The sequence below is a fragment of the Mobula birostris genome, chromosome 12, assembly GCF_030028105.1.
Source record: "Mobula birostris isolate sMobBir1 chromosome 12, sMobBir1.hap1, whole genome shotgun sequence".
In the NCBI taxonomy this organism is placed as follows: Eukaryota; Metazoa; Chordata; class Chondrichthyes; order Myliobatiformes; family Myliobatidae; genus Mobula; species Mobula birostris.
The window spans coordinates 23,540,737-23,554,823 of record NC_092381.1 but is presented as its reverse complement, the minus strand read 5'-3'; the positions used below and the strand labels follow the sequence as shown (position 1 = coordinate 23,554,823).

At 44.1% G+C, this 14,087-nt stretch overlaps 1 protein-coding gene across 3 annotated transcripts in view; it reads left to right on the top strand.

The window, feature by feature from the left end:
- Positions 1–14,087, top strand: part of abca4b (ATP-binding cassette, sub-family A (ABC1), member 4b) — a 173,075-nt gene that overhangs the window by 145,017 nt on the left and 13,971 nt on the right. For all 3 annotated transcript variants that reach the window (XM_072273476.1, XM_072273475.1, XM_072273477.1), the window contains 9 exons: positions 1,205–1,320; positions 1,431–1,578; positions 4,310–4,433; positions 7,375–7,504; positions 9,575–9,692; positions 9,768–9,830; positions 9,927–10,033; positions 11,069–11,210; positions 13,717–13,851. In XM_072273476.1, coding sequence (XP_072129577.1) covers positions 1,205–1,320; positions 1,431–1,578; positions 4,310–4,433; positions 7,375–7,504; positions 9,575–9,692; positions 9,768–9,830; positions 9,927–10,033; positions 11,069–11,210; positions 13,717–13,851 — 1,083 coding nt within the window. The remainder of the gene's footprint in view (positions 1–1,204; positions 1,321–1,430; positions 1,579–4,309; positions 4,434–7,374; positions 7,505–9,574; positions 9,693–9,767; positions 9,831–9,926; positions 10,034–11,068; positions 11,211–13,716; positions 13,852–14,087) is intronic.

The window sequence follows — 14,087 nt, the reverse complement described above, 5'->3', positions numbered from 1 at the left end:
CCATAAAGTCTCATTAGACCCTCTCCAGTCTGTCCTGACTGAGCACTGCTGTGACATTTTCCCTGACTAGAAATGCCAACCCTCCCACTCTGTCACGTCGAAAACAACAGAACCCTGGAACACTGAGCTGCCAGTCCTGCCCCTCCTGCCACCAAGCCTCACTAGTGGCTACATTGTCATAATTCCACATGCTGATCCAGGCCCGGAGGTAATCTGCCTTTCCTACAGTACTCCTTGCATTTGAAATATATGCAGCTCAGAACATTAGTCCCACCATGCTCAATCTTTTGATGATCAACTTTGTATGTATGTATGCTTGATAACATCTTTCTCAACAACCACTCCACTATCCTGTTCTAGCGCACTGGTTCCCATCCTCCTGCGACTCTAGTTTAAACCACCACATCCCCCCAACCTCATTCAGTACTAGCATACCTTCCCACTAGGATATTAGTCCCCCTCCAGTTCAAGTGCAAACGTCCCTTTTGTATAGATCCCACCCTCCTTGGAAGAGAGCGCAATGAAAGATTTCAATCAATGGGCCCTCTCACTCTACAGGCATTACCCTCAAATCCCAGTGCAAAGTTCAATGGGCACTGATGACTTACCCCCTGATTTTCTGCAATATTTAATCCCTTATTATTGAGATTTTTGTCATTTCTACCATGTTATTTGGAATTAGTCTGTCTGACATCCTAGGGATATTAATAATGCCTTCTATGGTGAAGACTATTACAAAAAAAACTTACTTGACATGTCTGCCCTTTCTTTGTGTGCCTCCTTTCCTCAGAGTTCCTCACTTACCTTAGGCACCTTCTTCCTAGCATACCTGGTTGGGAGCTGAGGGACTGAGGGTGTGAGTTAACAGAGGTTCTAACAGATGTCTTCAGCATCACCCTGGATCAGTCCACAGTCCCTTCAGGCTTCAAGACAGTCTTCTACAACACCAGATGCTATCAGCCCCCACTTTTAACTTCCTCCCCAGTTTGATGTTTAGTCCGAGCCTCTTGGCCGTGTCTGCATGCTTTTATGCGTTGAGTTGCTGCCGCTAATTGGTATAATTGGATATTTGCATTGATGAGCAGGTGTACAGGTAGCCACTGTGTGTACTTAGATAATAAATTTACTCTGAACTTTGATTGCAATGCGACCTTGCAGCAGTTGTAACATTTCACCTGACAATGTTTGTTTCCCTATTCCTCAGTGTAACTACTCAGTGACTACAATAATGGTAATCCTGATCTTCATTGGCTTCAGGAAGAAAGCCTACACCTCTTCACAAAACCTGCCTGCATTTATAGCTCTGTTACTGCTCTATGGGTAAGGCATTAATTCAGCATCTCCATTATTCGTCTCCTCGGGGGCTGGTTGATCATACTTTGTCTGCAAAATGAACACTGGCATCAAATGTGTGTCCCCTTCTGTTGCAGGTGGGCGGTGATCCCCATGACATACCCAGCATCGTTTGTGTTCAGCGTTCCCAGCACTGCCTACGTGGCTCTGTCCTGCATCAATCTCTTCATCGGCATCAATGGCAGTGCTGTCACTTTTATTCTTGACCTGTTTGAAAATAGCAGGGTGGGTTTTCTTTGAGTCCTTGTAAGCCTACTAAATAGATATTTTAGCAACACTCACAACACGCTGGAGGAACTCAGCAAGTCGGGCAGCATCCGTGGAAAAGAACCCACGAACGGTTCCAACCCGAAACGTTGACTGTTCTTTTCCACGGATGCTGCCCGACCTGCTGAGTTCCTCCAGCGTGTTGTGAGTGTTGCTTTGACCCCTGCATCTTTTTTTTTAGATTATGAGAACACTCAGTCCTCTTTTATTGTCATTTAGAAATGCATACATGCATTAAGAAATGAAAAGTGTTTCTCCCAAGTGATATCACAGAAAACAGGACAAACCAAAGACTAACACTGACAGAACCACATAATTATAACATATAGTTACAGCAGTGCAAAGCAATACCATAATTTGATGAAGAACAAACCATGGGCACGGTAAAAATAGTCTCAAAGTCCCCAAGTCGATCGACTCCCGAGTGCCCGATAGCAGGTGGCAAAAGGGAGAGACTCCCTGCCTTAAACCTCCAGGCACCGTCAACTCGCCGATGCCTTAGAAGCAGCCGACCACAGCCAATACTGAGTCCATCCGTCCGAAAACTTCGAGCTTCTGACCAGCCTCTCCGGTACAGCCCCCCGAGCACCATCCTCTGCCGAGCACCTTCGACCTCACCCTGGCTGCTGAAACACGCAAAGCTGAGGACTTCGGGGCCTTCTGTTCCGGAGATTCCCGTTACCACACAGTAGCAGCGGCAGCAAAGTGGGCATTTCAGAAGTTTTCCAGATGTTCCTCCGTGCTCTCACGTCTGTCTCCATCAAATCAGGATTGTGCACGGTCACCTACTTGACAGATAACAGACATCACCACCAAAGTGGCCGCGCGCGCTGCCATCTGCAGAGTATTTTGTGTGAATAGACACTTTGTTTTGCTCTTTGCTGGGAGAATGGTGGAGAGGGCTGAGAGGGAAACCTGGGAATGTAGAATTACCCCTGCTCTGCTGGTTTGCATTATTGGTGCAATGAGAGACTAAATAGTTAGAAGCTACTATAGGCCAGGTCATGACCAGGTAATCAAGCTGGGACTTGAAGATCTGAGTTACAGGGAAAGGTTGAATAGCTTCAGACTTTATTCTCTGGAACGCAGGAGACTGAGGGGAGATTTGACAGAGGTATACAAAGTTGTGAGTGGTATAGATAGGGTTAACGCAAGCAGACTTTTCCCACTGTGGTTGCATGAGACTAGAACTAGAGGTCATGGGTTAAGAGTGAAAGGTGAAATATTTAAGAGGAACATGAGGGGGATCTTCTTCACTCAGAGGGTGGGGCAAGTGTGGAACAAACTGCCAGTGGAAGTGCTGGATGCGGGTTCAATTGCAACATTTAAGAGGAGTTTGGTTAAGGTGCAGACCAGTGGGATTAGGTACGCAGAATAAAAGCTAACATGGGGCAGGTAATAACCAGGTAAACAGCCAGGATCTGAGAACCTGAGGTACAGGGAAAAGTCAGACTGGGACTTTATTCCCTGGAGAGTGGGAGAATAAGGGGAGATTTGATAAAGTTATGAGGAGTAACATTTAAGAGAAGTTTAGATAAGTACATGGATTTGAGGGGTATGAAGGGCTATGGTCCAGGTGCAGGTCAATTGGACTGGGTGGAATAGCAGTTCAACATTACTAGATGGGCTGAAGGGTTTTTTTCTGCTGTAGTATTCTGACTCTAATGAATGGGCCTTCTTATTTCATTTTGTTCAAAAAATACAATGTTATATTTTTATAAAAATGTTATTTGTTCAACAAATGAATCTCTGATAATCTGCAGGAATTCAATATAGTTTGTTTGTTTAATTGTCATTCAACTGTGCATGAATACCGTTGAATAAAGACAATGAAACAGTGTTACTCCAGGGCCAAGGTGCAAAACACAGTAAACTAATTATATATATGAGAGAGAGAGTGTGAGTGAGAGAGAATGAGTGAGTGAGAGTGCGAGAGTGTGAGAGTGAGAGTAGGAGAGTGAGAGAGAGAGAGAGAGAGAGAGAGAGAGAGAGACTCTGCACCCACACAACACCCCTCCCACCCTTGGCACTCCTTCTCTGCCACCTGTCCCACACCCTTCCCATGGTGCCTCACTTTCACTATTCCCAACATCCTTTGCTCCCGCCCGATTTACTCTCCACTCCACGTTAACAAATACTGTAGTGTGCAAAAGTCTGAGGCACCCTAGCTATATATATGAGGGATGATTGATAAGTTCGTGGCCTAAGATAGAAGGAGTCAATTTTAGAAAACCTAGCACATTTATTTTTCAACATAGTCCCCTCCTACTTGTACACACTTAGTCCAGCAGTCGTAGAGCATACGGATCCCTTCTTTGTAGAAGTTGGTGTCTTGGACCTCCAGAAAGTGGTCCACCGCAGGGGTGATTGATAAGTTTGTGGCCTACGGTAGAAGGAGATGAGTTATACAGCTCTCGTTACACGCACGTACAGTTCAACTCTTTGAGTGATCATACAGAAAGTTTAAAGTTAATAACTCATCTCCTACTTTTGCACAGCACCGTATAAAGTAATGATGAATACCAGGGAGGTAGGGCATTGGGTGGCTAGTAAGGTTGTTGGGTGATAACTGATACAGAAATACACAGTGAACTTGTAGCTTCTGAAGTTCAGTAGTTCTTCAGGTGTGCCCTATTTGCTTATGGCCGAAGGCCAAAACAATTAATACTGCATGATTTTTCTATTCCAGGGTCTCCAAATGTTCAATTCAATGTTAAAAAATGTTCTGCTAGTATTTCCACACTTCTGTTTGGGAAGAGGTTTAATCGACATGGCTATGAATCAGGCAGTGACTGAGGTATATGCAAGGTTTGGTAAGTCTTCACATAGTACATCGGAGAGTCAGTAAGTGTGTCTCCATCCTCAGGTCCGAATGTTCTTCACTCATAAGTTGAACGTACTGAGGGCGAATATTATACTGAAAATGAAATCACTATTTTAAGACTTAGTTTCACCTAATTTTAAGTTTCTTCAATGTGCTGTTTGTCAATACAGAAACTGCAAGCAGAGACTACACAATTATTAACCTCACTTTTGATTTACTTGTGAGAAGGTATTATTTACCTTTTTAGAGAAAAAGCACAGTAAGAAGCCCTAGCCAATTACGCCCATATGATCAAGTAACCCATGTGGTCACGGGGACAACGTACAAACTCCGTACGGACGGTGGGAAGAATTGAACCCTGATCGCTGGTGCTGTAATAGTGTTATTGCTAACCTCTACTCTCTTGTGTCAAACCAATAAATGTGGCGACCCTTAGCATCCTCTCAATTTTACCACCCTCCCAGTGAAGCAGAATTGTGAATGCCCGTGGAAAATGTCCGAGTCCTCAGGTCAGGTGTATTCAGAAGAATCTCCCTGGTCAGATAGTTCCTCACCTGTCACAGTCAAACTGCGTTAACTTGTGGCAGCAAATGTCAGCACTCGAGCAGGTCTGTGGACACTGAACTGTGAGTCACCAGAGCTGTAACAACAGCGGTTTCAAGAAAATCATCTAATGATAAAGAAAAAAAGTCTAAAAACCTATCTAATGTTGAACACTAGATTGGGTTAAAGCAACGTGTTTAAATAAGCTTTTACTGGAAAGGAGATGGTTATGGTTAGCTTTACTAATTTGGAACTTGCAGTAGTGCAGCAATTCTGCTAACCGCACACAAAGTACAAATATTCAGAGACTTGTGTCTATGTGGTTACTGCAAAAGCAGACCGACTATTGCCTGCATTACTGGTTTCCTGTTTTCAGAATCCAACCTGACAATCATACAAACCAGAGAAAATCTGCAGATGCTGGAAATCCAAGCAACACACACACACACACACACACACACACACACACACACACACACACACAGTGAAGGGGGATCTCGGAAGGACAGGTGACATTTATGAAAAAGAGTCAACGTTTTGGGCCAAGACCCTACACCAGGACTGGAGTAAAAAAGATGAGTAAGAGAAACTCGGGGGGGGGGGGCAGGGTGAAGAAAAGAACTGGGAAGTTGTTTGGTGAAAGAGATACAGGACAGGAGAAGAAGGAATCTGATAGGAGAGGACAGAAGGCCATGGAAGAAAGAAAAGGGGGAGGAGCACCAGGAGGAGGTGATGGGCAGGTAAGGAGATAGGGTGAGAGAGGGAAAAGGGGATGAGGAACAGTGAAGATGGGGGGATTACTTTTTATTCGGGCACTGCGGCTGTAACCCACATGGTCACAGGGTGAACGTACACACTCCCCACGGACAGTGGCAGGAATTGAGCCTGGGGTGCTGGTGCTGTCACAGTGTTACGCTAACTGCTACACTATCATGCCACCCCCATAAATATGACAACCCTTGGCATTCTTTCAGTTTTACCGCTCACCCAGTGAAGCAGTATTGTGAACGTCCATGGAAAATGGCCAAGTCTCAGACGGTTTTAAATCAAAATATTTTTGTAAGTTTGCTCATAATTCTCTCCAATGTGAAAGAATCTTCAACAGTTATTAAGTTTTGAAGTTGTGAGTAAACCATTTTGTCCCTCATTCCAAAGGTGTCCATGTTGGTAGGTTAATTGGTCACAAGGGTGTAATTGGGGATTACCAGCTCATCGGGCTCTAAAGACCTGTTGCCCTACTGTATTTCCAAATAATTCTACTGTGATTGGAGGAAAGTTTAGGAGGAATGTCAGAGATAAGTTTTTTACAGAGAGCAGTGGGTGCATAGAAGAGACAGATACACGAAGGACTTTTTAAAAACTCTTGGATGATAGAAAAATGGAGGGCTGTGTAGGAGGGAAGGGTTAGATTGAAGCTAGAGCAGGTTAAGAGGTCAGCACAACATTGTAGACCGGAGGGCCTGTACTGTGCTGAAACATTCTATGTCTTATGTAACTGGGGTGAAATGTGTCAATGTCAGAACGGATATGATGGAGCTGGAAGATAGAGTTTAATCTTTACAGGAAGCGGGGTTGCAGGTGATCTAGTTACTTCAGCTGTGGGAGTCGGCATGCTTGCAATGGGTGTTGCTCACCGACCTGTCCCCTGAGATAAAGAACCCAAGAAAGAGAAGGGAGGAGCTGCAGGTTGAGCATGCAAAAGTGAGAGGAAGTTGGTAGCGAAGGTAAAGCAAGCAACCCGATGGCACTCTGCTACCCATCCCGTCACCACTAGCCCATTCCCTCCCCCCACTCCACTCACTGGCTCAGCAGGAGGACAATCCAGAATAAAAATACGATTCTCTATGTCCCTGTTTATTCCTCTCCATAGATGCTGCCTGGCCTGCTGAGTTCCTCCAGCATTTTGTGTGCATTGCTCAGGATTTCCAGCATCTGCAGAATCTCTTGTGTTTATCAACAGAGTTAAACCAGTTCAGTATACACTGGGGACTGGAAGTGGGAAGGTTAATCATTATCAGGTGCTGGAGATACACAGTGGGCAGACAGTCTCCTCGCCCAGCTCTTCCGTGCCAATAGTAAGTATCAGTACTAAGAATTAAAACCATAAGACCATAAGCTATAGGAGCAGAATTAGGCCATTTGGCCCATCAAGTCAACTCTGCTATTTCATTATGACTGATCCATTTTCCCTCTCAGCCCCAATCTTCTGCCTTCTCCCTGTATCCCTTCATGCCCTGACTAATCAAGAATCTATCAACCTTTGCCTTAAATATACCCAATGAATTAATTATTAATCAATATCTATTTTTGGATACAAAATTAGAATTGTTCTCATTCTGGAGATAGTCATGAGGCAACTAGTTAATGTGCTGAATTTTGTTTTGTAGGTGAAGATTTTTATTTTAACCCATTCCACTGGGAGTTCATCGGCAAGAACCTTACAGCTATGGCGATCGAGGGAGTCGTGTACTTCGCTCTGAACCTCCTCTTCCAACACCGCTTTTTCCTCAGCCACTTGTACGTACGTCGCTTTCCCCAAAGGAGCAATTCCTTCCTCGGTCTTCTACTTAACCTGAAACACAGTGCAGCCTTCAGCACTTCCCCCCTGTCTCCCTTAATATTTCACTTCTTCAGGCAACTGATTTCCTTTTGGTAGGATTTATGAGTTTTGTTTCAACAAAAGTTAATCAGAATCAGGTTTATTGTCATTGACATGTGTCATGAAATTTGCTGTTTTCTGGTTGATATAAAAATTACTGTAAGTTAGAAAAGCAAATAAGAATACAAAAGAGGAATAGCAAAGTGGCCACGAGCTGTTCAGAAATCTGATGGCGGAGGGGAAAAATCTGTTCCTAAGACATTGAGTGTATGTCTTCAGGCTCCGGTACCTCCTCTCCAGTGGTGGTAACGAGAAGCGGTCATGACCCAATGGTGATGGAGGCTGCCTTCTGAAGATGTCCACGAAGTGAGGTAGTGTTGTGCATGTGAAAGAGATGGCTGAGTCCACAACGTCTGCAACCCTGCGCCATCCTGCCAGGCAGGGACTCTCCATGGTACGTCTGTAGAAATTTGCTAGAGTGATGGGAATTCCATTAATCAACTGCTCAGTGCAGTAATTATCTGTCACCCTGCAACAGTTGTGGCATTTGGAGCAGATGTAGGTCAGTCTGACCGGCTCTGCCTTTCAGTGAGATCATGGCTGGTCCAGGCTTGATGACCAACTCCATCTTCCTGCTTGTTCCCCAAAACGTTGATTCTTTCAAGTCCAAAGATCTGCCTATCTCAGCCTTGAGAGAATTCAGTGACTCCACCTCCATAGCTCTCTCAGGCACAGAATCTTAAAGATCCTGAAGAAGAAATTCCTCCTCATCTCTGTCTCAAATGGATGTCCCATTGTTCTGAGCTACATTCCTCTAATTATAAATTCCTCCATGAGGGGAAACACCTGTTCAGTGTAATACCCTTTCAATTCCTCTAAATTCTAACCTGCTCAACCTTCTCAAATTAGGCAACCCATTCATTCCTGAAATCAACTTAAAACTCAAAGGCAAAATCTGAAGTGAAAACGGAACTTGATGAAATACCTTGCAGGTCAGACAGCAGCTGTGGAGAAAGAAACAGAGTGAACTTTCTAATTTGACCCTGCGTAATCAGGTCAGAAGTGGTCCATCTGGTGAATCTTCATCAGATCATTCCATGATATTCTTAACACCAGGGAGCAGGTTGCTAACAACTTCATTCATAATTCTTACATTCATTCACAAGGTAGTTGGACTTTTACAATGTTTCTATCGCCTTCTTATGCTAGTGATTACTGAAACCAAGGAACAAATAATATGAAACCCCTGAAAACTGTGACACTTTAACAATAAAAGCATCGTGTAGTTGGTTGCTCATCTTCCTGGAGACTTATTGCAAAAAATATGGATGCTAGTCCCACCATGTATATTTTAGAAGGGCTGGAGGTGAGTTTTAGGAAGGAGAGGAGGGAAGATGATTTTAGGGAGGTCTGGGGGCAGTTGGTGGAATAGTTGCCAATGGAGGAATGAAATTGTGGGGAGTTCCCTCCGGATTTGAAGGAATGCAGTTCCCTGGATGAAAGAATAGAGTTTGGGAGGAAATAGGCTAATGTGGGATTTAATTACATATTTGAGAATTATAGTTTAGAAGTGCTGAGGAACCAAAAGCTAATGTAGGTTCAGAAATAGACATTGGCAAGGAGAAACTGTAATACCACAGCAGCACAAAGGAAAAGAAAATTAGCGCAAAACATGCAGCAGGTTTGCTATTAGTCCACTTTGCATGTCATCTGAATTTACTTGCGTCTCCTTTGCCTTATCTACTGGTTTGTTCATCTACTCAATGCCAACATTCCAACCTGTTGATCTTCCTGTCAGCGCTCAGTTTGGCAAACTGTCAGCTCTGCTGTCCATGGTGAGTGTTGAGACAACAAGCAGGGGTCAGGGTTCGCTCATACACACCCACTATACATACCAGAAAATATTCCCCAAGCAGCATGACCAGGCCCACCAGGCATTGATGGTTGTAGCCATCACCCCCATTTGAATGTCTTCCTTTTTGATACAGGCCAATAACTCTCAGCAACTTGCCTGCCATTGAAGAAGATGATGATGTGGCGAAGGAGCGTGAAAGGATTCAGACCAAAGTCAAGTATGACATACTGAAAATAAAGGAACTGACCAAGGTGGGTGGAACCCAGTCAGCTTATTAAAGGGGATTTACGTTAGAAAGTAACTAAGGTTGAATTCTGTTCCCACAGTATTACGCAGGGAAATCCCAACCGGCTGTTGATAGGATCAGTGTAGGTGTTCGTCCCGGAGAGGTATGTTTCAAACTCCACATGAATATTTAAAGCTAATTGCACACGTTCACAAACTAGTCATTGCATTTGTTCATTATTCTTTCCGCTGGACTTTAGTGCTTTGGGCTCCTGGGTGTCAATGGTGCTGGAAAAACAACCACCTTCAAAGTACTGACCGGTGACATACATCCCACATCGGGTGATGCTTCGATAGCGGGCTACAGGTACATTTCTACGCACTCCTAGATGCTTTTATTTTCTTTTATTTATTGAGATACAGCGCGGAACACTCATTACCGGCCCCTCAAGCTGCGCCACCCGGCGACCCCAATCTAACCTGAGCCTAATCACGGGACAATTTACAATGACCAATTAGCCTTCCAACTGGTATGTCTTTGGACTGTGGGAGGAAACCCACACGGTTATGGGGAGAACATACAAACTCCCAGAAGGAATTGAACCTGGGTCACTGGTACTGTAAAGCATTGTCTTAACCAATACCACCCTTTTGGAAATTAAGCAGAATCGGATTTATCAATGACATAAGACACAAAATTTGTTATTTTATGGCAGCAGTGCAGTGCAATTTATAAGATATACTATAAATTATAAAGAGAAATACTATGTATGTAAAAATAATTAAATAAGTAGTGAAAAAAAGAGAGCAAGAAGAGTGACGAAGGGTGTCGGCCCGAAACGTCGACTGTACCTCTTCCTAGAGATGCTGCCTGGCCTGCTGCGTTCACCAGCAACTTTGATATGTGTGGTAAAAAGAGTGATGTAGTGTTCACGGATTCATCGGTCATTTGAAAATCTGATGGCAGAGAGGAAAAAGGTGTTCCTAAAATGCTGAGTAAGCATCATCAGACTCCTGCATGTCCTTCCCAATGGCAGTAATGAGATAAAAGCAGATTATGGTGGTGGGAGTCCTTAATGCTAGATTCCTCTTTTTGAGGCATGGATATTTGAAAGAAACAATGGTGAAGAGGCTGGTGCCCATGATGGAGCTGGCTGAGTTTACAACCCACTGTAGCTTTTTCCGATCCTACGATTTGATACCTCCAAACCAGACGGTGATGAAACCAGTTAGAATGCTCTCCACAGTCCATTTGTAGAAACTTCCTAGTGTCTGTCATTAAGTAGGCTGTTCTGAATGAATTTAGAAGAACAAAATATGCTGCCTTTAATAACTTTGCTAACAATCCTAAACCTTGCTGGTTCATTGAACTCTGTCGCTGTTTTGTGACCCTTGCTCTCAGTATTCTCACCCACATTGAAGACGTTCACCAGAACATGGGATATTGCCCTCAGTGTGATGCAATCGACGACCTCCTCACAGGCCGCGAACATCTCTTGCTCTACGCTCGCCTGCGCGGTGTTCCGGAAGATGAGATCGACCAGGTAATTTTCCCAGTGAATACTATTGTACAGCTTATGGCAGCTGTGGAAGGGCCACTGGTGCAATGTAGGAATAATGGCTTGATACACTACAGGCTGAAGGAGAGGATGGGACAGGCTAACGGGGTTGTAAATTAATCTCAATGCACGTCAGCTCTGTTTAAAGTTCAGAGCAAATTTATTATCAGAGTACAGTTACTGTACATCACCATATACAACCCTGAGATTCATTTTCTTGTGGGCATGCACAGTAAATACAAGAAACACGGTAGAATGAAAGTCTGCTCCAACAGGATGGACAAACAATGTGCAAAAGACAACAAACTGTGCAAATATAAATATAAAAAATGGTGAGGAGGGCACTACCTGTGATGGACTGGGCCATATCCACTACCTTTTGTAGGCTTTTACGTTCATGGGCATTGGTGTTTCCACACCAGGCCATGATGCAACCAGTCAATATACTCTCCACCACACATCTATAGAAGTTTGTCAAAGTTTTAGATGACATGCCAGATCTTCCTCAATTTCTAAGAAAGCAGAGGTGCTGCTGTGCTTTCTTCATAATGGCACTTCATAATCTGACCCAGGACAGATCCTCTGAAATGATAACACCAAGGAATTTAATGCTGCTGATCCTCTCCACTTCTGATCACCTCAGTGAGAACTGACTCATGGACCTCTGATTTCCTCCTCCTGAAATCAAAAATCAGTTCCTCGGTCTTGCTGACATTGAACGTGAGGTTGTTATAGTGGCACCAGTCAACCAGATTTTCAATCTCCCTCCTATATACTGATTCATCACCACCTTTAATTCAGCCAATGACATTGATGTGATCATCAAATTTAAATATGGAATTGGAGCTGTGCTTAGCCCTCCAGTCATTGTATAAACCAAGTAGATCAGGGAGGCTAAGCACACAATCTCGTGGTGTACCTGTGCTGATGGTGATTGTGAGGAGATATTGCTGATACTAACTAAATGGGGTCTGCAAGTGAGGAAATCAAGGATCCAGGTGCACAGGAAGTATTGAGGCCAAGATCTTGAAGCTTATCGCTTAGCTTTGAGGGGATGATAGTATTGAATGCTGAGCTGTAGTAAATGAAGATCATCCTGATGTATCCATCTTCACTGTCCAGATGTTCAAGGGTTGAGTGAAGAGCCAATGAAGTGGCACCTGCTGGTGACCTGTTGTGATGGTTGGCCAGCTGGAGCAGATCCAAGTCTCTTCTCAAGCAGGTGTTGACTTGGTTCATCAGCAACTTCCCAGAGCATTTCATCATAATGGATGATAGTCATTCAGGCTGGTTTTCTTAAGCACCAGTATAAATTGAAGCCTACCTGAAGTAGGTGGGTATCTCAGACTGCCAAAGTGAGAGGTTAAGAATATTAGCGAACCCCCAGCCCATTGATCAGCACAGGTCTTTAGTACTCTGGTATCCCATCTGGGCCTGATGCTTTCTGTGGGTTCACCCTCATGAAGGATACTCCCTTGTCAGCCTCGGAGACTGAAATCACAGGGTCATCAGGGGCTCTAAGAGTTTGTGAAGGTGCCTCAATGATTTGATGATCAAAGGTAGCATAAAAGGCATTGAGCTCATCTGGGAGTGAAGCCTTATTGTCGTCTACGTCGCTTGATTTTATTTTATATGAGGGGATTGTATTCAAGCCCTGCTATCTATGTTGAGTATCCTTCAGTGATTCAAGTTTGGTCCAGAATTGCCACTTTGCAGATAAAATGGCTTTCTAGAGATCATACCGAGACCCCTTGTATTTTGCTTGGTCACAAAGCCTGAATGCCACTGACCTGGCCCTCAGCAGATTGTGGATCTCATAGTTGTTTACTCAAGGAAAGTGTGAGTTATATTGAAATAAAAACAAAACATTGTTGGCAACGGAATATGTGGCGACACGCGTGGACTGTGTTGGTTGGTTGTTAGGCATTTCACTGTGTGTTGTGATGTACATCTGAATCCCAATCTGGATGCTGGAAAAACTCAGCAAATCAGGCAGCATCTGCGGAAAGAAAAACAGTCAACATTTCAGGTCTGGAACGCTTTACCACAACTGATGTTCTTATGAGGGACCAATCAGAAACTTTTCAGGTTGAAACCCTACATGAGGACCCACATGGTCCCGATGCACAGTTCCAACTGAAATATTGATAGTTCTCTTCCTCTTACGGATGCTGTTTGACCCCCTGAGTGTTCTTCCAGCAATCTGTTTGCTCCTCACTCCACAATCTGTCGATGCATTTCTTCCAAAAGAAACAATGATTAAGATGTATCTTTTATTCTTAAACTTAAACAAGCTGCATGTATATAACAGTGCTGACTGAATGCACACACATGCACAACAGCAGGCTCCAGTGAATAGAATGTGACGTTCACACTACCGAAGGGACAAGCCTTCGGGCTTGAGCAAGGACACGCCTGCGTTTCTCAGAGCAGGATCGCCTGCCTGCAGCCCTGTATGTAAGGTGCTCTGTTTCTGTCAATCTGATTCTAGGTGGCCAACTGGGCAATTGAGAAACTGGATCTCACCGAGTATGCGGATCAGACAGCTGGGACATACAGCGGAGGCAACAAACGCAAACTCTCCACGGCCATTGCCCTCATCGGCTGCCCTCCGGTGGTACTGCTGGTAGGAAACTCTGAGGCTTTTTACATTCTGACATTTGGGACTGGCACCAGAATTAAACTGTCCGGTTAACAACTCAGTGCAAAAAATTCTGTTTAAATAGTGCCCTTCGCAATCTCAGTATGTCTTAAAGATCCCCACAACATCAGAGGTACATTTAAAGAGTTCATGGTGTTGGAACATCATTGCCAACCTATACACAGCAAACCCCATAAGACCACAAGTCATAGGAACAGAAG